Source organism: Peromyscus maniculatus, chromosome 22 (assembly GCF_049852395.1).
Source record: "Peromyscus maniculatus bairdii isolate BWxNUB_F1_BW_parent chromosome 22, HU_Pman_BW_mat_3.1, whole genome shotgun sequence".
Taxonomy (NCBI): domain Eukaryota; kingdom Metazoa; phylum Chordata; class Mammalia; order Rodentia; family Cricetidae; genus Peromyscus; species Peromyscus maniculatus.
In genome coordinates, this window is record NC_134873.1 from 44,416,611 (window position 1) to 44,440,397 (window position 23,787).

Below are 23,787 nucleotides of genomic sequence, written 5' to 3' on the forward strand. Positions count from 1 at the left end.
GACTCTTAGATTCACTAATGTCATGTGTCTAAACTGGTGAAGGAGCAGGTGATGGTTCTTGAGTAGAAATAACACTGGGTTCTTATAGGTCACTCTGTTGCTCACCTAGACCAACGCCATACTCGGGCTTCGGGTGTTTGCATTGCTAAGGTTTCATATTTCCCCGTGTGAAGAGTAGGTGGTATGCTTTTCCCTTCTGCTTTGGCTAACATGTCAGGCTCTATCATATACAGATCAAGACTCGCTCCCAAAGTAGCATTGCCATTCCATCGTTGTTCGTATATTGAACTTGCCACTCTTTTCAATTTCCCATGAGGGATTTTTATAGATTACACTGAAACCAATTTTCCATCTTAACCTTTTTATTGGTAACAGAGCTTCTAGTATTGAAAATTTGAGTGGGATGGAAAGCATATATTACATACCCACACATATATTTTATTTAAAATCCTATTGGGGTAGTTTGGATCAATCAAAATTATTTGTTCCTTTTAGAACTTCACGTCCTCTGTGCCAGCTCATTTTATACACACACGCACGCACACACACACACACACACACACACAATCAGAGAGAGAGAGAGAGAGAGAGAGAGAGAGAGAGAGAGAGAGAGAGAGAGAGAGAGAGAGAGAACAATCTGGTTAGAATTATAAAATTTTTTGACGATGCTAATGAATGCTGACCTCTCCTGTCTTGCGCCTGTACTTTTCAGTTTCCAGCTCCATTCTTGGGTACTCTGAAATACTTTTTAGAAGGTGCAGTATTAGCCAAGCATGACACATGCCTTAAGCCCAGTTCCTGTGATGTCAAGGCAACAGGAATATGAATTTGAGGAGAGCCCGCGACACATAGCAAGTTCCAGGCCAGCCTGAACTGTAGAGTGAGACTGTGAATCCAAAACCAGTCCTCTAGCCCCCGAAGAAGATGCAGGGTATCTCTGAGTTGAGCAAATTGCTCCACATCTCATCGTATGTTGGTTTGTTTGTTTAATTAATATTTCTAGTGCCTTCTGAGCCTCGGGTTGTTTTTAGAACAGCAGAGGTTGAGAGGGAACAACACAAAGTTCCTCTTCTGAGTTCACTTGTACTCTAGCGTTCAGCTTCAGAGGTCAGCAAGTGAATCGCGCAGGAGTCCGATGCAGTAAGTTTTATGTAGAGAGATGAGCCTGAAGAAGAAAGGGAGGTAACTAGAGACTCTGGGGGTATTCAGAGCGCTCAGACATGTTGTAGTAAGATAATCTTTGTGAATCGCTTGTTTCTATCTCTTAGTGGTTACCAGTGGCTAATATTTGATAGAAAATTCTTATAACTGTGTTTGTTTCACTTGTGTCTATGTACATGAATTTACAGGTAAACATGCTGTGACATGCATGTAGAGGCCAGAGGACAGCCTGTGAGAGTTAATACTCTCCCTCCATGTGGGTTCCGGGCATCCAATTCTGGTCTTCCATCTTGGTAGACACACTCCTGTAGTGGCTCAGGTCTTCTCTTCTTGGAGGACAAACTCCTGAACTATCTTGCCAGCTTGATATCTGTTTTGTAAATATCCCCTGATTTCAGATAAGTTAGGATATTTTCACAATCTGCTTTTCCCTTCCTTTTTAATTGAAAACTTTGTGTTAAGAACATTAATAGCTTTGGATGTTCTGTAGTCACTTTTTTTTTTTTCTTTTTTTGAGGAAAATCCTAGGTTTAGGACTCATTAGTCCCCAACTCTAGAGAAGACAGTCCCTGACCACATGGCCGTGGTGTTTCCGCACCTTAGTGGTCTTTGTCTGCTCTCATGGGCTGTACATTCGTGTATTCAAACAACTGCTATGTCTTATATACTATTAGTAGACTTTGTCTTTCTTCAGATCTTGTCTATATGCATGCCAGTTAGGCTGGGTTGGGGTTTTTGTTTTTGTTTTGTTTCTGTTTCTGTTAGGAGGCTTCATTAAGAATGGCTGTTTGGGGTTGGAGAGATGGCTCCTGATTTGCTGCTCTTGAGGAGGGTGAAAGTTCAGTTCCCAGCATGCCTATGGCTGCTCACAACCGTCAGTAACTTCAATTTCAGGGGATCCAGCGCCCTCTTCTGATCCCTACTGGCATTGCACATACGGGATATACACAAAACAGAATAAAATAAATCTTAAAGAAGAAATCCCTTTAAAAATTAAAAAAAAAAAATGGCTATGTCCATACAAGGAAAAGAGGTACATGGAAATGGCATAAAGGAACTTTTTATTTTGCCTGCTAACTAAAAATGAATTTAAAAATGAAGGCCAGGCGGTGGTGGCACATGCCTTTAATCCCAACATTCAGGAGGCAGAGCCAGGTGGATCTCTGTGAGTTTGAGGCCAGCCTGGTCTACAGAGTGAGATCCAGGGCAGCCAAGGCTACACAGAGAAACCCTGTCTCGAAAAACCAAAATAAAATAAAAATAAAAAATGAAGTCCATTTCAGCCCTCATATTCTTGAGGATTTGTTTTGTACTTTGAAGATTGGGTCTGAGTAAAGGCTGAACTTGTGTAGGTCATTCATGACCGGTCAGTGTGTATGCAGTATAATCTGATGCTACCTATCAATGCAGTCCTCTGGCTTATGAATCAGAACAGAAGTTGTGTCAAAACAGGTAAAACATCAGGAGGTATCGTCTGGGGTGGGGGGCTGTCTTTTTTCCTATTGTTTGGCTCAGGGTACATAGTGCTCCATTCTTTACCATTTATTGTCCACTTGAGACATCCCTGGGGTCCACGCTCTACCTAGCACATCATTCTTCAGTGTCTTCTGTCAGCTCCTCTTGGCTGTTGTGTATCCATAGCTACTCCCTGAGCTGTCCATTCCAGTGCTCTCCCAGTGACCCCTTTCATCACGGGGCGCTGCACTGCGTGGACCTGGTGTTCAACCTGCCCTTGTTGCCAAGCTGGTCCTGACTTTAACGTCTGTTTCATCATCCTGGGTGATAGCCAGTTCCAGCTGGCTCTTTAAACCAGGACCTCTTATAAGGGAAGGCAGCCTAGTAGGTCATCCGTTTACAGGCTTTGCTTATGGCTAGCCTGATTGATGAAAGCCATTCCCTAGGGACTACCCTGATGGTTCATTCTTTATAGGGACAGTCAGTATCTCTGAGATTAGGTGTGAGTTGGGCCATGTAACCTCCCTGAAGTTTACTTTCATTATCTGTAATGTACCAAAGAAGGATTGAAACATCTTTGGATGACCTGTCACCGGGATTAAATAAGCAATATGAAGCATGTGGTCTGACATATGATTGGGTCCAATAAATACAACTTCCCAACCATGTTGCCTCATTATTACCATTGTCCTGGAATAAAAACACAGCAGTGCTATGTTAAGTAAACTATGTCACATGTTCTGTGTAACTATGCACTCTTTGGCTTCTTCAAGCCCATAGCATGTAGGGTTTTTTTTTTTTTTTAACTCTCCTTCTGCTATATGAACTTTCTAATATGAACTAATTTTGTGGTTTCATTTTAACCTTTTCGTACTTTCATATTGGTGGGATATACTTCTTAGGGGTTCGGGTATGTCTCTGTGGAGTCAATAATGGTTCCTAATAAGCATTAGGCTTTATGATGGATTGGGCTGTTCTATTAGTGCTGGCTGTTTCCTGTCTTGGTCCGTCATTCTGTTTGCTCGCCTTTACAACCCAGAAGGTTTGTACCAACTGGGTGTGTGCGGCCCACCCTTCTTAGGTTCACTGTACTGTCTTGCTTTGTAGTTGAGTCTGTGGTAGACCACATGACCCAGGAGCACGAGTTTTTGGAGTTTTGTGCGAGTATTACTTCTTGGTTAATCTTTTTGGGGTAACAGCCTGGCTTCCATGAAAGCCTTCTCGGTGCGGTAGGCCTCAGGCATTTGAATAACTTCGTGTCCACAGTCTTGACCAGGCTCGGAGCCCTAGGAGGATAAACATGGAGAACACATTGTTTACAGCTTGTTTTCAGAATTCGGGCCTCAGAGATAACTTTTACGGAATATGTGAGCATTGCTAGACTGCTATGAAACCAAAGACTTGGTTCTGCAGAAGCCTTTTTGCTTCATATGGTAGATGAGCACATTCTGTAGAATACACAAACACCAGTCTTATGCCTCAGTCATTGTGTGGCACAGGAGTCTTCTCGTCAGTTTTTACTGAGCTCTTGACTGTGTGTCCACCGGGTGAGAGAGAAGACCCACAAGTGTGGAAACAACAGAATTCCCTACACTGTATATTTAATGTGTCATGCAAAGAGGTGGGGCTCCTGACAGCATCTGGGTCCATGAGGTCAAGAGACTTTATTCTCGTTTGTTTCCCGGAACCGCTGCCCAGCCCCACGCTGCCCGCGTATCTCTCACTGATTCCCTTCTCCCTAAGCAGTCCTCATTCCTGCTTTCCTATCCTGCATGTTCATTTAATCCTCCAACTGCCTTGTCCTTCTCTTAAGATTTCTTCCTCCCCTCTCGTGGTCCCATTTACACACACACACACACACACACACACACACACACACACACACATCTCACATATATGTCTTGTGAGCCTAGATTATTTTTGCTTAACAAGTGATTTCTGGATCCACTATTTTTCCACAAATATGATTTCATTTTTCTTTATGGCTGAATAAAATACCATGCATATATGGCCACACTTATCCATTAACTTGTTGTTACTCATCTAGGCTGGTTGCAATTCCCAGTTATTGTTAACAGCACAACAGTAAACATGGATGGGCAGTACTGCTATCTGTACTAGGTTGCTTTGGAACTATACACAGGGTTGGTATATCTGGGCCATGTAGGAATTCTGTGTTTAGTTTGTTGAAGAGTCTTCACACTGATTTCTACAGAGGCTGTACCAGTTGGGGTTCTTGTCAGCTATGTATAAGAGTGCCTCTTTCCTCACATCTTCACCAGCTTTGATTGTCATTTCTTTTCTTGATAGCTAGTGAGATGGAATCTCAAGGCAGTTTTACTTGGTATCTACCCTGTGTCTAAGAATATTGATACATTTTCAAATATTTATTGGCCATTTGTGTTTCTATTCAGAACTGTCTATTCATTTCATTGCTCCATTTATTGCTTGGATGACTTGTGTCTTGCTGTTTAATTTTTGTAGTTCTTTATATAATGGAGGAATCAATCCCATGTCTGATATATGGTTGGCAAATATTTTTTTCCCTCAGAATTCTGTAGGTTGTCTATTTTATGATTATTTCTTTTTCTATGCTGAATCCCGATCATTATGACATGTCAATTCTTGGGTTTGTTGCCTGTGTTTTTGGGGTTCTATTCAAGAAATCTCTGGCTATGCTATGTCTTGAAATGTATTTTCTATGTTTTCTCTTAGCAGCTTCAGGGTGTTGGGTCTTACATGAAAGTCTTTGATCTATTTTTAATTGAGATAAAGATCTGGTTTCCTTCTTTGACTTACAAATATGTAGTTTTCCCAATGCTCTTAAAGAGGCTCTCTTTTCCAATATATTTTTTGACAACTTTGTCAAAATTTAGGTGGATATGGTTGCATGGGTCATTTCAATGTTCTCTATTCTAGAGCATTGGTCTGCTTATGTTTGTGCTAGTACCAGTTTTGTTACTTTGGCTCTGTAGTATAATTTGAGCTCAGATATTGTCAGTAGCTACCACATTGCTCTTTCTGCTTAGGATTGACCTGGTTATTTGTGGTCCCTTGCACTTCCATATGGATTTCAGAATGTATTTCTAGTTTTGTAAAAAAAAAAACAAAACAACAACAACAAAAAAAAATCATGTCATTGGAATTTTGATGGGAGTGCATTGAATGAATATGCAGTTTGCTTTCAGAAATCTGGCTGTTTTCACAGTGTTAATTCTACCAACCCATGAGCATTGGGAGGTCTTTTCATCTTCTGCTGTCTTCTTCCATTTTTTTCTTTAGTGTTTTATTGTTTTCGATATAGAATTATTTCACCACCTTGGGGAAAAAGTTCCTATTATTGGTTACAGAAACCACAGCTGTATGACAAGAATAAAAACTTTTCTTTATATAGTTGTTGGGGAACTTTCACTTGATTTTCTCACTTGCTCTTCATAGCCAGCAGCCCGTAGGTTGGAAACACAAGTGGATTCTCAGACAGCTTATTCAGCTTCCTGGGAGCTACATGTAGTAAGTAAAAGAATGAAAACGAAATCCCAGGTCTTTTCTCTCCAAATCCAGTGTTTCCATCTGTATAAAATCTGGTGTGCCCCTCCTCTACATGAAAGAAAATTAACTGACAAAGCAATATAAAAGAAACGATAAAGGAATTCAATTTGTCATAGAAGGATGGTAGTTCTGCAACACCCTTAACTATAGTAGTGTTTTCCTGAAGCGTAGTCTTCCTTTGGACAGTAAGATAGGAAGCCTGTGACTAGATGTAGTTTGGGATTGATTTTTCTGAGGTCATCCTTGGCTGTTGGTATAGGAAGTAGAGAGTCTTGGCTCCTTCCAAGTTCTGAAGAGAGAGGAAAAAAAAGTGGTTCTCTGTCGATTGTGTAGCAGGGTCTTGTCAGCAGCTTGCTGTTTCGTATTTTTAACTTCATCAGAATTGACAGGGGGCCTAAGATCCTGGGATTTACTGAACCTTCAGTACAGCTGAGATGGTCTCGCCATGTTGGCACAATCAACATCTGTCTCTCATTTCTCCAGGCTTGATTGCCTGTCAGATACATTCTCCTATCCTTCCTGTGAAGGATTACACATGGAGAACAGTTGAGGGGGCGCTACAGTTAGAACACATTTGGGTGAGGGGGTGATTAGCCTCCCCATTTATGTGGCTGTATTACTGGAATATGATGCTTTTTTTCTTAGTTCAAAAGGATGTCATTGCCTGAAGTCTATGTGGGTGACTAAGGAATTAATTGTGGTTGGATGGCTTCAGAGAAACGATTGCCTCATGTTGTTGACAGATTCATCTCCTTGAAAATACAGGAAATAATGCATGTAAATTACCGCTCTGGGACAAATTCGAGCCAATTCCAAGGAACTGACAGGTGATGTGTAAGAGCAAGAAGAACATGACTGGGCGGATGCAGCCTCCCAGCCTCCTCAGTCCCTCTGCACCTGGTAGTTCATGCCCAACAGTGAGGGATCTGAGGCCATAGGGGCCTGTTCCCAGGATATTAGGAAAGTTCAAAAGAGATTCCTGACTCACATGGATGACATTGCCAGGCAGTGAGAATTAACAAGGTGGGATTGCTAGCCTGCTGGGAGACATCTTTGTGAAGTTGTGGAGACCTGAAAGTTGCCCGCGGGCTGAGGGAGGTGCATGTCCTCATTTCCCCAGAAAGAGGAAAGAAGGTGGGATCGCGTGGGATTGCGGATGTATCTGCCACTCGATCTGCATGTCAATCCTGACGAAGAACTGCACAATGTTTGACTCAAACAAAGGTGTGGGAGGTTTGTAAAAGGAAGGGCTGTTCTAAGAGCCAGCCAGAGCTCAGGAGGAAGAAATCATCACCCGGTTGTTAGAGCACTCACACAACACATCCTGCTGCCCTGGCATCCTGAGTTTTGAGCTAGGCATTTCTCAGTCTCTCAGGACACTGTAGATGATAAGAATCAATTCGGAACCAGTGGTTGCATAATAAGATGTGTACATAAATCTTTGAGCTGTTAGAGCCGTAAAAGTCTGACTTTGTAAACCGTTGCCATTTTCTTACTCTGCGAAGTTCAGTTTAGTTCAGTGAATGGTAGACACTAGGTTGGTACACCCTAACAGCCAATTGTGGAGTGTGGAACCCATCTGTCTAAGGTGGTGTTTTTTTTGTTTTTTGTTTTTTTTTTCCTTGATAAATTTCCTATCTGAGATAAGAAACCGAGACTGTTTGAACTCATTATGCATTGGAAATTTTTGGGTAGTATGCATATTCTATATGACCATAGGCTGTAGTAACATGAGCCTTGAACTCTAATGTGGGAAACCAAAGACATGACTGTCTCTTTCTATTGGTTAAGGGCAGATGGTAGATTGGCAGGGTCTATCTCACTTCCTGTGGTATATTGGTGGGAGACTATCCCAAAGGTTAGAAATAAGAAGTATGGGGCCTTAAACTTCTGATATCACCAAGGTCCACATGTTTTTGGTTTTGGTTTTTTTTATTTTTAATTTTTTTGGTCCTTGGCTAAATTTAAAAATACTGGACACTTTTGAAAAATGTTACAGTATATGAGCAAATGATTGCTCAGACTTGCATTTTAGAGACTTTGTTCTGACTATAAGCTAGATAATGGAGTAGAGATGGCGAGTCTTTTAAAAACTTAATTTTAAAATGACGACAGCAGTCCAGGGGAGAAGACATGGGAGTCATAGAAATGAAATGAAATAATGAAATGAAATCGGTATACTGGAGTGGTCCCTTGGAAGTAGGTCGAAATAGCTCGGCAATCATAGAATATGGAGATAGAGGGAGAGGGGGCATGTAGAAGAGATGATGCCAGGTTTCTGCCATGAACCTTGGAGTGCTTGGTGGCACCATAGGATAATGTAGGAAACACCATAAAGAAAAGAGAGTATGTGGTCAGTTTTGGCCTCGGGATACATTATGGAGTTTACTTTGTTCTTCGTGTATTGGTCAAGCATTCTCTCTCTTTTTTTCTGTGTGTGTGTGTCTGTGTGTGTATGTGTGTATGTGTGTGTTGGGGGTGGGTGCTGCTCTGTAGCTACCTTCCTTATTTGTAGAAATTCCTTGGGGGATATTTTACTACACGTTATTCCTTCCAGAGCTTAATCTCCATCAAGGCCATGCACCCATTCGACTCTAACTGGTTTGTCTACGGAAATGACTAGTTTTGTGCAATTCTGTCTGTAATAAGTAAAGAAAAGGATAAACATAGGAAAAGGCCCTACATGTTACACAGCATCCTGCTTCATCATTAATCATGGTAATAGCTTTTTTTTTTTTTAAAAAAAAAGTCAACTTTGTAAGGATCCCATGCATGGCAATCTGCAGTGTCTGCAATTTAAATAAAATATGGCCATAGGAACAGGCTTTGCTGTTACGTTCTATAGCTCTGTAAATCACTTTTGCTGGGACATGAGTAATTAAACAGAGAGTCCATACATTTCTGAACTTGTTAACATTTTTGAAACCAAACCAGATACTAGACATGACATTCTCTTGCTGCCGTCTGGAATTTTACATGCCCTGCGTCTAGGCTTGTTCTGTTCCACTATTTACTTTGGACCCAACTCTTGGCATCTTCTTTCAAGTTGTTTGCTCTCAGTGTTTACCAAAGTAGGTTCCCACAAGCAAAGAAAGGATGGGTAATGAGACGGCCTGGAAGTACTATTTGCTGTTGTCAGAAGCGAAGATTAGTGCACCGTAATTAGGGTTGTTTTTTTTTTTTAAAGCAACACTGAGCTCCTCCGTGGGCAATGCCAATGGCTTCTTCCTCAGTGCGCACATGGAATGCACACCTCCAGATGTGCCTCTGCTGTGTTTTAGTCTAACTTGCTTTCTGAGTTCTCTCTTAAGAAAGAAAACGATCTTCTTAAAATGCAATGAGCATAAGAGTAATCCAAGCTGTGGGTGGCTAAATGAAGGCAAAATCTGTGCCGGTCTGCTGGCATGCTGCCTTCAGAGGATAGACAATGGTATTTTCACTTTCTCAGTGAACAGTGAAAAATGGAATAAATGTATTGAAGAGCCTTCATGATTGTGATGGTTTGATTTGGCTGGAGAAATAGCTTAGAAGCTAAGAGCTCATGCTGTTCTTGCAGAGGACCTAAGTTCAGTTTCTAGTACCCATGTTGGGTGACTCATAACTGCTTATAACTCCAATTTCAGCAGAGAAGAGGGCCACTCATGTACACATGCCCTCACACATACAGACACACACACACACACACACACACACACACACACACACACACACACAATATTTAAGATAAAAATAAATCTTAAAAAAGGTGTTTTGATTAAGTTATAGGCTAATAATACTTAGACTAAATTAAAGTGACGTGTGGCGTTTTAGCAGTTCTGAAGGTTTTCCTCTTTGATTATTGATGCTACACACATGTAGGTCCCCACAACAATCATGAGTGACTTACCTAAGAGCATTCAAATGGGGCACAGAATTTCAAAACTGGCTTTTGGTGTATATGCACATTCACATGTACGTGTGAGCATGGGTGTGTGCACATGTATGTGGAAGCCCAAGGTTGACCTTAGGAGTCCTCAGCAGTCAAGGCTGATTTTATATATTGAGGTAGGGTCTCTCATTGAACCCAGGGCTGGCAATTTTTGGTAGTCTGCTTAACCAACTTTTTCCAGGAATTCCCTGTCTCTGTCTCCTGAGTGCCAGGATGACAGGAGGCCACCGTGCCCATTTAAATGGGTTCTGAGATTCCAGAGTCTGGTCCTCACAGTTGTATGGCAAACTCTCTACCAACTGAGACTTCTCTCCTGGCCTCTTCCTTCTTAGTAGCAAGCATAGAGCATCCACTCAATGGATGATTGGTAAATGAAACCAGTGAAAACTTAATTATTTTCAGTATGAATATGGTTAGCAAATAGTTAAAAAGCTACCCAAACTCACCAGCTCTCTGTTTTTTTCCCACAGGGCTTAAGTTTGCCCATGACAGAAACGTGTTACTGGGTTTTGTTTTGCTTTTTAAATGAGCTTTGGATTCAAATCTCAGAACTGCCATTTTCTTTCTTTCTTTTTAAAATTTTATTTTATTTTATGTGTCTGGGTATTTTGCCTGCATGTATGTATGTACCCCATGTGTGGGTCTGGTATCCTCTGAGACCAGAATGGGGCACCTGGTCCTCCAGAACTGGAGTTACAGACAACTGTGAGCTGCCATGTGGATGTTGGGAATTGAACCTGGGACCTCTGGATGAACATGTTAAACCATTATCTCCAGCCCCAGAATCATCAACATTTTCTAACCCTGTAACCTTGGGCAAGATACTGAACTTCCCTAAGTATCAGTTCCTTTCTCTCGGAAATGTGTGTCCCATGTTCATTTTGCTACAGTTATAGAGAACATTCTGTGCCCATATGCAGTCCCATAAGTAGCAGCTGCTACTATGACTGTGGCCTCTGTTTGTCGAATCTGCAGGCTCCCTTCTAGCTGCCCAATTAGCCTCTCAAGAAGCAGCCCGGGATTGGTTTTATCATGCCAATTCATGCCCGGTGGTGGTGTGTATGACTTTCTTCCTTCAGTTGTAGCCCAGGGGTGCCTTTCTAGGCCCCGAGTCACAGATTTTGTTTCCAAAGGCGCTCTCATCTTCCTGGATCCATCACCTCCCAGAATGATCCCCACCTCTTTCTCTAGAGATTTTTTTTTTCCCTTGCGGGACATATTGGCCTAAAATTACCATTCCCACCCTCACTTACAACAGGCCCCCCAATGCTCTTTTGATTTGTTTACAGCTCATTTGGTCCCGTCTTCATTGTGCTTAGAAAGTTCCTGAAGCACAGAGCCATGGTCCACTCCGAAGCACAGCTCCTGCTTCTTGTCAGGAGTATCTCAGAAGTCCAAGAATCCGCTTGGTCTTCCGGAGGTCTGCTCTTCCCATCTCTAATCAAGCTTGATTCGACTCACGTTTTCTTTTCCTCTCTTCTTGTTTCTTTCCATTACACGCGACGTCTTGTAAGATGTGGACGAATGCCAGCAGCCCAAGGTCTGCACTAACGGTTCCTGCACCAACCTCGAAGGCTCCTACATGTGTTCCTGCCACAGGGGCTACAGCCCCACGCCGGACCACAGACACTGTCAAGGTAATGTTGTGGTCATGCTTTCCACTGCGTTTGAACTTCTTTCATCAGCAGAATTGAGTGGCTGGCCTTAAAAATGGACCACGCTCCTGTGGGGTTTTTTCCTGTTGATCTCCTTAAAGCATATTTGGCTCCTTGTGGGTAAATCCAGGATGGATTTATAAATGTCATGTGTCTTGAACCCTGGATGTGATATGCAAAGTTTTCATCTGCCTTTTGTCATTTGTATGTTAATACACATTTTACATGCTCTTATTAACTCTCCGAACATTATTTTTAAAGGTCACACAATACTCCTAATATCTTGTCATGGTTTCCCCAACTTCTCGTTGTTGACAGATCTCTTTTTAAAATAAACCTTTGCTTCAGCTTTAAAATTACTTATCTGTAACTGTGGAAATATTTGGATGTATGCAATAGTAAATAGGAAAATATCCATTTTAGTTCTTAAATGTATATTTCTTTTAACTCTAAGAAGTTTAATTTTTGTGTCCTTATTTCCTTAACAACTCTTTTAAACACCTGCAGTTATTAATATTTATTAATAACTTTTATTTATTAACAATTTACATTTGTTCTTTATACATTTCTATTAATAGCTTTTTATATTTATCAAGCTTTTTATTTTTAAATAAGCATGTATAATCTCTTAACACACATTCATATATGTGTGTGTGCCTTTGTACATGCATGTATATATGACATGCCTTTTTATGGTACAGTATAATTGGTCTGTAGTTTCCCTAACTTTGCTCTTAATAATTCTTTTTTAACAAATTGTAATTTTGTGTGTGTGTGTATCCGTGCACATAAATGTAAAAGCCACAGCAGAACATCAAGAAGTCTTTCATTGAGTTGAAAACTTGCTCAGCTGAGCTGATTGGCCTGTAAGCTCTTGGGATGGGCCTGTGTCCATTTTCTGGAGCTGGAGCTACAAAGCACACACAGCCATTCCTGCTTTCGATATGGCTGTGGGGGATCCGAACTCAGGTCCTCGTGCTTGCTGAGTAAGCACTCTTCCCCCCCCCCGCCCCCCGAGCCATTTCCTCAGCTCCTAAATATTGATTATTTTCCCCCCTTACAACCAAACTATAGGTTGTTCTACTTTTCTTCCACTGCATTTGTACCCCAAAGCATGTTCTTCCTAAGGCCCAAATCAGGAAATAAATACAGGTTTCTCTTCTTTCCTAAGTTAATATCGCACTTTAAGTGAAGGAGCTGGGCTATTAAGTTCTCCTTGCAGTAGTCAAGGAATAAAGGAATGTCCCAGTGCTCTGTAGGAAGATGAGCCATTCTCTGCTTGCAGCAGGGACCCCAAAGGCATTGGATTGGGCGCCCTGTTCCTTGCTCACAGTGGAATACCAGCCGGTTCCTATGAATGACGTACAATAGACACATCTCCATTTCTCCCCATCCTCTCTCTGCCCACCCATCCTCACACCTTTCCTGTTGACTCCTTAAGATATGCATCTTCTCAGGCCAAGCTCTACATAGGAACTATCTAGAATTTCTCTCCCATCTCTTAATCTCACCCCACCACACTTACCAGGGTAACAGTGAACAAAGATCTTGAACCTTAGATGTTGCTGATAATTCATATTTATTTGATATGTTTCCTTTATAACCATATCCTATCATTTTACTTCCCTGGTTTTTTTTTTTAATCTACTGTTGATGAAAGCTCTGTCTCCATCTCATATCCCAATTTAATTGCCCCTGTTGCTCTCTTCAGCTTTTAGTCTCTGAGCTCTTCAAGTCAACATCATGCTGTCTGAGTGTTCTGGGCTTATTTAGACCCACCTGCTTGCTCGTGAGTCGCTGACATTCCATCCCCACCTCCTTCCTCCCTGCTTCTTTCATAGTGACTTTTCTCATGGATCACTGTGAAACCATGCACGAATAACCTCAGACTTCTACACTGTATGTCATGCTATGTTAGCAACCTCTACTCTCGAAAGGGATGACGCTCGGAGTAGACACACATTGAGTGCATGGCCGGTACAACTGTCTTGCTTTTGACCATGGCCCAAACAGTTGAGTCTTCTGCTCTCTGATAGCTCTCCCTAGAGCCCCACTTAATTCCAGCAAGTGTAGCTATCTTAACCAAACAGTGAAGGCTAAAGTTAGCACTGTTGTCGTGAGAATGACACAGGCCACTGATTCATGTGTTCAATGACCAGAACACTTCCTGTCTACATTGTTTTCTCTAAAAATCTGTATCTGCCCGGTCCAATCATGATAAAGATGTCACCTAAAAAAGGTATCACAAAAAAGACGTGGTACAGGATCCTGGCCTCTGCTCTTCAGGATAGGTCACTGACTGGGAAATAAGATAACCGAACACAATGTAGAACCCTGGGTTGACTAAGAAAGGAAGAGGGCTGGGAGAAAATGTGTGAAATTCAAAGTCCAGGTTTTAGGTTTTATACAAAGGGGATGGATGAAGATGTAGACCAGTGGCCCTGTGCATGTTTAGCATGTAAAAAGTCCTGGGTTCCATCCCTAGACCTTCTTTAAAGAGACAAGGTCTACCAGTTCTTGGCTTTAACACTTATAAGCTACTGTTTTAAATAGGCTCCCTTAGTTCACCATGGGCCACTTTCCTTATATGCATAAGGGATCAGTCATGGTAACTAACTGCCAGAGTCAATATGAAGATTGCACTTAATTCCACGTAGGGGGTGCTTCTGGAGAATAAGTTGGTGTGTATGAAGAAAGGGACATGGCAGTTTTGGTGGTGTTTGTGACATTAGAGGCAACGAGAAAAGCCTTGTTAAATCCAAGAAGTATGGTTGGTTCTGCTTGTGTGCTGGGAAAGCCTTGAAGAGGTGTTGCTGTCTGAACCTGGTCATAGATACTGAAAACAAGGGAAGGAAGACTTACCAGGGGAGGAAATAGCACGGTGCAGAGATCGAGCTGGGGAGGGGCTGTTGGCTTTGCTTGTCTTTCCACCCAGCCCTCCACTCTGAGTCTCCCCACTGGAGTCTAGGATAGAATAAAGGGAAATTCTTATTTTGTGCTCGGGGCATCTACATCATGGCTAACTGCTCTCATTACTCTGCTACCAAAGCCTTTCCTTTCTCTACTAAGAACAACTTTTTTCCTTAGTTATTTTCCTTAAAGAACATCTTACATTATTAGTTTCATCCCAGATCATAAACCTGTTCCTTCCTTATATCCAAGGAACTCCACCAATCTTGCTTTGTTGACAGTCCCTAATGTTTACTTTGTCTTTACCTTGTTAAATGGCCTGGTGGCTTTTTTGAGACTCTGAGTATATCTAATGTTTCAATGTATTAATTCATTGCTTCTTACTTTTAACATTATAGCGTATATAACATATATAAATATATATAACATTGACTCTTAACATTTTGTGTGTGTGTGTGTGTGTGTGTGTGTGTGTGTGTAAGTGTGTGTAATGTTCTCACTGCTTCTTTCATAGTGGCTTTTCTTGTGGATCACTGTGAGACCGTGTATGAATAACCTCAGACTTCTAGACTTTATGTCATGCAATGTTAGCAACCTCTACTCTCGAAAGGGATGACAGAGTAGACACACACTGAGTGCATGGCTGGTATAACTGTCTTGCTTTTGACCATTGCCCAAACAGTTTGGCAATTACATTCATACATATATATATATATATATATATATATATATATATATGTAAATCAATGAATGCCTTAACTTTATAAACAGACATAGACAATCTATATCTTTTTCTCTGGACAGGACTTGTCACAATAGGATTTGTTAAAAGTAAGATGTATCCTAAATGCCTAATTTAATATTCCCTGTTTCAATAATTCTGACCTTCATTGGAAAAGAAAAAATTTATCTCTAAAACTAGGGTGCCTCTTTCCCTTTGGTCACCTTAAAGACAGAGAGAGCATTTTGTGCAAGATAATGACATGCCTTGAGATCCCAGGTGTCTGCGTCATGGCTTATAATAAATGGCTTTGGGCAGTCTTCCCAACATAAACAAGTAGCTTAAGTGATGTCTGGCGTACCTTGATGGTACTTGGAATGGAGTGCCTAGCCTCTTGGCAAATACCTTCATGTGGGAATACCTAATTCACCATCATCTATGAGAACGTCAGAAAGATGCCAAAGCACTAAAAATTCTGATAGATGTGATGTGAGATCCAGCAAGAACTGGTTTTGGCCTCAAGTTTGTGCACTGATGCCTCAAGTGTTTTCATACAAAGCACAGAGGTGTCTACAACCACTCCTAATGCTAATAAACTGAGGATTCTGGGAAGGCACAACATAATTCTGAGGATGAAACTTGGCTTAATGATTCAGTGCCTCTGTGTACAAACAGGAATTATTAATAAATAAAAGGAGCCACTGACCCAACCAGTGAAGTAGATAAAAACGATTTTAAGATTTTAATCAATGAAAGCAAATGCAATGGAAAATAAAGTAAAATGAGAAACAAATCTTTGAACCCTAAGTGTATTCGTAATGTGGATGCTTTATGTTATGTTGGGAAACTTGGAATAATTTGACATCTAAGTTTCCTCAGGATAAGGGTCAGAGGGTTAATACTACATTAGAGATTAAGAAACCCAACTTTGCTCAGAAAAATGGCAACTGTCAATCATACTAGGGCTGTACAGTGAATGGGAATTCCTGGGAAACCCTTTGAGACACATTTGAAGTAAGACGTTTTTAGAGGCAAACAATAGTTATAGCTTGTCCATCGGCCATAGAGCACGGCTTCTTGACAGCTCTCTTAGTTGTTCTATGCCTTGCTGGTCAGGTCCGAGAGAAGGCTAGTGAGGTTCGTGTATGTTGCCCTCCTCCTGTCCTCAGAGGCCTGTGGTTCAGGTGGTGAGGAACAACTGTACTGCATTTTAGTAATTACAAATTCTTGTACATTGCGAGCTGTCCAGCAGAACACACTTAGGCAGGGCCGATGCAGATGAAGCAGGACAGAATTCACAAATTAGGACAGAACCATACAGTAGCTGTATTAGTTAACTTTCTGCCTTGTTGGGACAAATACAACCAGAGAGGGAGAGAGAGAGAGCCTACTTTAACTCATAGTTTGATGGGGAGTCATGATGGTAGGAACTCAAGATGGCTGCCATACTGTATCCACAGTGAGGAAGGTGAGGGTAGGGTGGGCGAGCGCTGGCTCACAGCTTGCTTTCCCCTTTTTGTACAGGTTGGCAGTTAGAGTGTGGCTCTTTCCACCTCAGTTAACCTAATCTTGAAAATCTCTCATACACACACGTAGCAGAGAGGTTTGTCACTGAGGTGAAGCTAGAGCGCGTCCAGTTGGCAGGCAAGATAAACCATTACGGTACACAAGCAGAACCAGGTGGAAAGCCAACCCTGTTTCTGTTGGGAACGTCCACGTAATAGATGAAGCCCTGCTTTATTGCGGTCCTGTCAATTCGTATACATGACATTTCCAAGGACACTAATGCTTGGTAGTATTCCATTTTAATGTTACATTCTTTCTCAGCCAGTTGCTCTATCTTTTGTCAAGGCTCTCTCGCTCTTTTTTTTTTTATTCTTTTGGAGTTATTTATTTTTCAGTTGATGTTTGGCTAGTATTTAAAAATGGATTTCACTGTGATGTTTTCATACACTATTGCCACATCTCACTCTTACCTTCTGCTCCCTTCCCCTACTCCCTTTCCTCTGCTTCTTCCCCAGAATATTGCTCCCTACTGCTCCATGTCACATGTAACCTATTAGCTTCTCTCGGTTCTTCCTCCCCTCATCTTTAGATCACTCCCATCTCTACATTGTGCCCTAACTATACATTCTCATGTGCATGAACATATACATACATATATACAGAGGGAGAGAGAGAGAGAGAGAGAGAGAGAGAGAGAGAGAGAGAGAGAGAGAGAACGAGAACATGTGATATTTGTTTGGAATTTTCTGAGACAGGCTTTCACTATGTATCTACACAGATGGAACTCCTGGCCCTCCTGTCTCAGCCTCCCCAGGTGCTGGGTCCCTGAAAGCATTTTTATTAAATTCTCCAATACCACTTTCTCTCCCATCTGTCATTATCATCATATGTCACATCAGTACCATTTTTTTTTATGGTTTCTGTGTTACTTTGAAAGATAGGTCAGTCTTACTTAACACACCTCTTTGACCTTATAGTTCAAGTTATAAAGAAAGCATATGCTTCTGTTGCCTTCTGTAACTGCCAGGCCTTCGATTCATTTATTCCCGATAGTTTTATTTCTGTCTTTCATGCAGCGCAGTGGGCCCCCACAGACTCCAGTCGCTGTTACCATGCTCTTTACGTTCTGCCTTTCATCTTCAACTCCCAGTTGTTATGTTGTCTATATGCAGAGTGTTTGGATGAGATACCGGGGAGCTGTAGGTTGCTTTTGCAATCATCTGACTTGCACAGTCCAACCTACTGGCTTGGTAAAGTTTTTAGTGCCCAGCCAAAGTACTGCCGTTTGTTGACAGTAACCCCAGAACACACGGTAGGGATTACCATGTTCTTCTGTGTGTGTGTGTGTGTGTGTGTGTGTGTGTGTGTGTGTGTGTGTGTGTGTGTGGCGGGTCTCGTTCTAAAAACCAGTTGTCACCACATATGTTAACAGATATCGATGAATGTCAACAAGGGAACCTGTGCATGAACGGGCAGTGCAAAAACACTGACGGCTCCTTCCGGTGCACCTGTGGACAGGGCTATCAGCTGTCAGCCGCTAAAGACCAATGTGAAGGTAGGCGTGCGCCATCACGACCGACTTAGACTAGGGTGCGGGACACAGCCTACGTCGTCAGAGCGTCCCGAAACCCACGTCCTTTTACATAAGTCAGACAAGTCAATAAAATCAAATGAAGTGAGTTAAAGTGGAAAAACAGGACCTTGGTGACCGGGGGCTAAGCATCATATTAAGGAGGAAAACTGTCTTTGTAATGCTTTACTGCATAAAGTAACTTCCATGGAAGCGTTTACATTCAGGTTGAGGTTTTAGGTACGGTGGTTCCACAATGAGAAAGTCAGTAGATTGGCCTGGTATTATGCTATAGAACGTTAATAATTTCAGTGTGTATTTAGCCTCCATTTTTTTTTTTTTTTTTTTTTTGCCAATTTTGGTACACTGAAATAGTTTGCTTCTTATTCTCAGAGGTGAAGACTATTTCCTAAGCAGAACCATTCACGGACAGCGTTATAAAAGCAAGAGTATCTGATGGTGATTACAAAAGCATCTTCCATTATTATTGTTGTCACCTCCCCAGGCATCCCCTTTCTAGAACATCAAATGCCTCACTAACCTAGTGATAGGGTAAACACCAGCACATTTGTGCACACGGATACGTTAAGCAACTTGCTCTAGAATCCCTCTTAACATGCTTACCTTTATAATCCCTAACCTCATTTACCTACCAATGAGTGGGTACAAAAATCTGCACATGATATAACCAGGCTGCCACATTCAGAGTCCTTTGGCAGAGCCTGTCAGGTGGCACTCAGTGATGGATAGGATATAGCCAGAATCACCCACCTACCAGATCATCAACAGGGGAAAAACCCACTTTACTTGCCAAATGCTGTGACAGTCTAGCCGAAGATATGACTGCCACAGTGTGGGAGAAAAAAAATGAGCCCGATTCCTTGTGGGAGCTGATACATGCGTTATACCTTATAGAAACGCTGACAGAAAAGGAGAAATGCTTTCTAATGTTTAAAAAAAAAAAGATCCTTCAACAAGTAGTGTGAGCTGAATGCGTACCCCACAGCAAGGTGTTATCTGAGGCATCCTGAAGAATTGTGGTAAATATGACTTCTGCCCCCAGGAAGTCTGTTATTACATTGTAACCATGAGGGTACAGTATTCGGATTCATACAGTGTATTCTGTGTCACTCACTATGTGTGGATGCAATACATGGCAGGTGAGTGCCTGGACTCAGGATCATGTGACTGAGACCAATGATACCCAAGTTGAGGATGTTTGTCTCCAGCAGAAGTGAGTGAGTGGCAATGTGGGATGTCAAGTGAGATGAGGAATGGGGGAAGGGCTATTCGATTTGGCCAGAATGTCATTGTTTTTAGGGAGATAGAGAGCAAATGAGAATGGATGGATGGAGGAAGGAATGTAGCCCAGTTTCTCAGAGCCCAGTAAGTAAATGACAAAGAATTGAGGATGCATATGTTGTGCTACTCAAAAAACAAAGGTTGACAACAGAGTGGTTCTAAATAAAGCTTTATTTGTACTAATTTGTAGTAGGCTGAGTTTGGCCTGTATACTACAATTTGAGGACCTTTGCTTTAGGCTATTATAAGCCTGTGTGCTTTCAAAGCAAGTGTTAAAATTGAATATATCAAAATGAGGTTCACAAATTACAGCAAGCTATTTGCTACCCATATTTAAGTAAACTTACACATGCAGATGGTTTACATTTTTAAGTTTATTAAAATTTTCCCTATTATAGTTACCCTTTTTTTTTTTTCAGCTTAGCATGCATCACTTACTGAAAGGTCTTGCTCAATTTAAAGCAGAAATTGCTGTATCTTCTCTGATGCAAATGATGGATTTCACTTTCTCTGTGTCGTTTTGCTCACAGATATTGACGAATGCCAGCACCATCACCTCTGCTCTCATGGGCAATGCAGGAACACGGAGGGCTCCTTCCAGTGTGTGTGCAACCAGGGTTACAGAGCATCTGTGCTGGGAGACCACTGTGAGGGTAAGCATCACCTCCTGCCTCAGGACCAGAACACGCTGCGATCTGAGGCCTGCAATCTGGGGTCTCCCCACCTGCTGTGCAGGAGCTGAGCCTTTGCCTTCGTAATTGAGGGTTAGCTTCCTGCAAAGTGTTTTCTTCCACTGCCATATGAATAGACTAAGAAGAGAGGAGATTGCGAGTTTTCTTTGTACCAGTGATGGATAGCTTAATCTGGGCGCGTGGTTCTGAACTATAAAACCTCACTTATACAAAACTGTCTTCCAAATGGCCCAAACAAGCAAGCACAGCTGAATTTTCCATACCAGCTACTGGCTTTAAAAGAGCTGAGTTTTTCTGAATGAAACACTTCTACAAGACACCACACACATCTAGCACCGGGCAGTTGACTGTGGCTTAGAACCTGTAGGAGGTGTTCAGGGCTCCTGGCCAGGTGATCCACGAGACTATTTTCTCCTGGCATGGTCTTTTATCTCTCTCTTTCACCACCAACTCATGAACATTCTATGTGTTCAGGGCCCATCCAAGGAACACCGTGTGTCCAGCTTACCTGCCTCTTTGCTGCCTTTGTAACCCGTCAGTCCTGAAACCAGACACATGAACATCTGGGCTGGGTTTCACATGCAGCATCAGTGCATCAGAGTGAGGGGTGATGTTAATTTTCTCATTGCTACAATCAAAATACCAGACAAGAAGGAATCTAAGGGTGGGAGGCTTTATTTCGGTTCATAGTTTGAAGATACAGTCTGCCATGATGGAGAAGGCATGGTGGCCAGAGCTGTTTGAGGCAGAAGCAGCCAGAGGTAAAGGCTGGTTGCTTAGGTGCTTGAGGGCCAACAGGCAGAGACAGAACAGGGAGTAGAGTTGGAATCATCCCCTAGTGACCATTTCCTCCAGTTCTCTCGAGTTTCCTTGAAGTTCCACAGCCTCCAAAACCACCACTGCCTCCTAGAGATCAAGTGTTCCAACTTACGAACCTAAGTGGGAGATTACACAGGCAGATGGTTACAGGGCCCAAGCTCTACCATTGTCTTAGTCAGTGTTCCAATCCTGCGAAGAAACACCATGACCACGGCCACTCTTAAAAAGAAAACATTTAATTGGGACTGGCTTACAGTTTCAGAGGTTTAGTCCACTGTTATTTTGGTGGGAAGCATGGCAGCACGCAGGCAGACATGGTGCTGGAGAAGCAGCTGAGAGTCTTACATCTGGTTCCGAGGGCAGCAGGAAGAGAGAGACAGTGGGATTGACGTGGGCCCTTGAAACCTCAAAGTCTACCCCCAATGACACACTTCTCAGAGCATAAAATGACCCAGTCCTTTTAAAGGGGCAATTTGGGTCTAATTTCAAAGGCTTTAAAATGTGCATTGTCTGTGTACCAGTAAGTCAGTTTTTAGGATTTTTACTCTTAAGATAATAGTATTTCTCAAGGTTTAATAACCTAGACAAAATACCATCATCAGCATTTCTACTGAAAAATGGACAAGGAATCAAACAAGTTCTGAACCGGATGATACCTGAAAAATTGTACTTGGGGAACTTCAATCTATGGGTTAACGATTTGACATGATAGCATCCAAGGAAGAAGGCGCAGTTGGGTGGGAGGGAGCTCTGTGTTGTGAAGATCCTGGTAGGGAAGGTGCTCTTAGGAAGTCAGTAAGTAGCAAGGCCTATGATGACATTTTATTTGTGCTGAAATGTGATTTTATTTGTATGTTAATAAAGTTGCCTGGAGATCAGAAGTCACAGCAAGCCATAAGCAGGAGTCAGGCAGTGGTAGCACACGCCCTTAATCCCCAATCACATGGCAGGCAGAGTCTCTGTGTGTTCAAGGACACAGCCAGCATGGTGACACACGCCTTTAATCCCAGTACCAACCATAAAGACCTGGAGGTCTGTATAGATAGGCAGTGATGAGGAAGTCATGTGGTTGGGTTTAGAGCCAATGAGAAGGCAGAACAGAAAGGCAATAAAAAGATAGGACACAGGAAGAAGGTCTCTCTCTCAAGAGAAGGATGGCAGTGAGTGGTAAGCTGAAGGCTCTGATCTCCTGGGCAACTTTATTAACATACAAATAAAATCACATTTCAGCACAAATAAAATATCACCATAAAGGCCCTTACAAACACATGGGAAACCTAAGCTGACCTTCACTGACTCTTCTGACTTGCTTCTTGGCCAAGCCATTGGGGTCACTAGGCCATGCCTATATTTTTAAAGCCTTTTATGTGTATGGTTGCTTTGTCTGTGCACCATGTATGTGCAGTGCTTATGGAAGTCAGAAGAGGGCATCAGATCCCCTGGGACTGGAGTTATAGACAGTTGTGAGTTACCATATAAGTGAAGGACTTGCACCCAAGTCCCCTGGAAGAACAGCAATTGATCTATCTCTCCAGCCCCAACCATGCCTGAAATTTTGGTTCACCAGAATTTATTATTATTCACCAGAATTTATTATTATTATTGCTATTAATTATTACTGTTATTTTGAGTTTTAGAGACAGGGTTTCTCTGTGTATCCTTGGCTGTCATAGAACTCACTCTGTAGACAAGGCTGGCCTGGAACTCACAGAGATCCACCTGTCTCTGCCTCCCGAGTGCTGGGATTAAAGGCATGCACCACCACTGCCCGGCAAGAACGTATTTTCTTTTATTCTGGCTTTTTAAAAAGTGTACAGGTATGTCATCAGAAGGCCCTAAAAAAATGTTTTCATTCCAAAAACATTCATTACATGACAAGCCAAACAAAAACTTTTGGCCAACTTACTCTTTATTATTAATATATATGTTTATAAGATATAATTACGTTCCATAAGAAAATTTCCTTTGGATGTGTAATGAAGCTCATTTCTCTTAAAGTCGGGATTAATTTCCCCAGGGTTTGGGTTATAAATAGGACTGGAGTCCATCCAGCTAACTCAGAGCTCCCTTTGAAATTACATTAGCACTTCAGCCTGCTAATTCCCAACTAGTCCTGTTTCCGTTCCTCACCAGTGAAGTGTATTTTGCCATAATTAACTGTCTATGAATGTTCACATACCTCTCACAGCTGTGGGAGGAAGAACCATCCTTCTTGTTAGACTTCATATTTACACATGTAATTTTTTTCTTAACTTCAGTGGAGACCTGGTCCTCATGCACGCTTTTCCCGCGGGCCCTCTGAGAGTCAGAAACTCAAGTGTTGGTCCACAGCTGTGTGCAGCATGCTCACACGATGCTGTTGACCTCCCTGTCCCAGTTCTTAGAGATCTCAGGTCCTTCAGGATACAAACGGCTCTGCCTCCCGACCTACTAAGCTCTCTGGTACTAACCTTCATCCCACACCTACCTGATTCTGTTCCCCACCTGCATTGAAGTTGTTTTTTGTAGGCTCTTGCAAA

At 42.0% G+C, this 23,787-nt stretch overlaps 2 protein-coding genes across 9 annotated transcripts in view; one reads left to right on the forward strand and one right to left on the reverse strand.

The window, feature by feature from the left end:
- Nucleotides 1-23,787, forward strand: part of Ltbp1 (latent transforming growth factor beta binding protein 1) — a 399,391-nt gene that overhangs the window by 294,377 nt on the left and 81,227 nt on the right. For all 7 annotated transcript variants that reach the window (XM_006984834.4, XM_076558654.1, XM_076558656.1 and 4 more), the window contains 3 exons: nucleotides 11,608-11,730; nucleotides 18,318-18,440; nucleotides 20,288-20,410. In XM_006984834.4, coding sequence (XP_006984896.1) covers nucleotides 11,608-11,730; nucleotides 18,318-18,440; nucleotides 20,288-20,410 — 369 coding nt within the window. The remainder of the gene's footprint in view (nucleotides 1-11,607; nucleotides 11,731-18,317; nucleotides 18,441-20,287; nucleotides 20,411-23,787) is intronic.
- The window catches only part of LOC121825198 (uncharacterized), a 42,574-nt gene that overhangs the window by 2,790 nt on the left and 15,997 nt on the right, over nucleotides 1-23,787 (reverse strand). The window contains exons 3-5 of one of the 2 annotated variants that reach the window (XR_013046929.1): nucleotides 14,611-14,712; nucleotides 2,701-3,902; nucleotides 684-1,165 (exon numbers count right to left, since the gene is read on the reverse strand). Coding sequence is in view for 1 of the 2 variants with exons in the window: in XM_076558657.1 (XP_076414772.1) it covers nucleotides 3,853-3,902; nucleotides 14,611-14,712 (152 nt within the window). In the remaining variant the exon portion in view is untranslated. Of the gene's footprint in view, nucleotides 1-683; nucleotides 1,166-1,919; nucleotides 3,903-14,610; nucleotides 14,713-23,787 lie in introns of those variants that run through there. The other variant, XM_076558657.1, reaches the window with a different exon arrangement.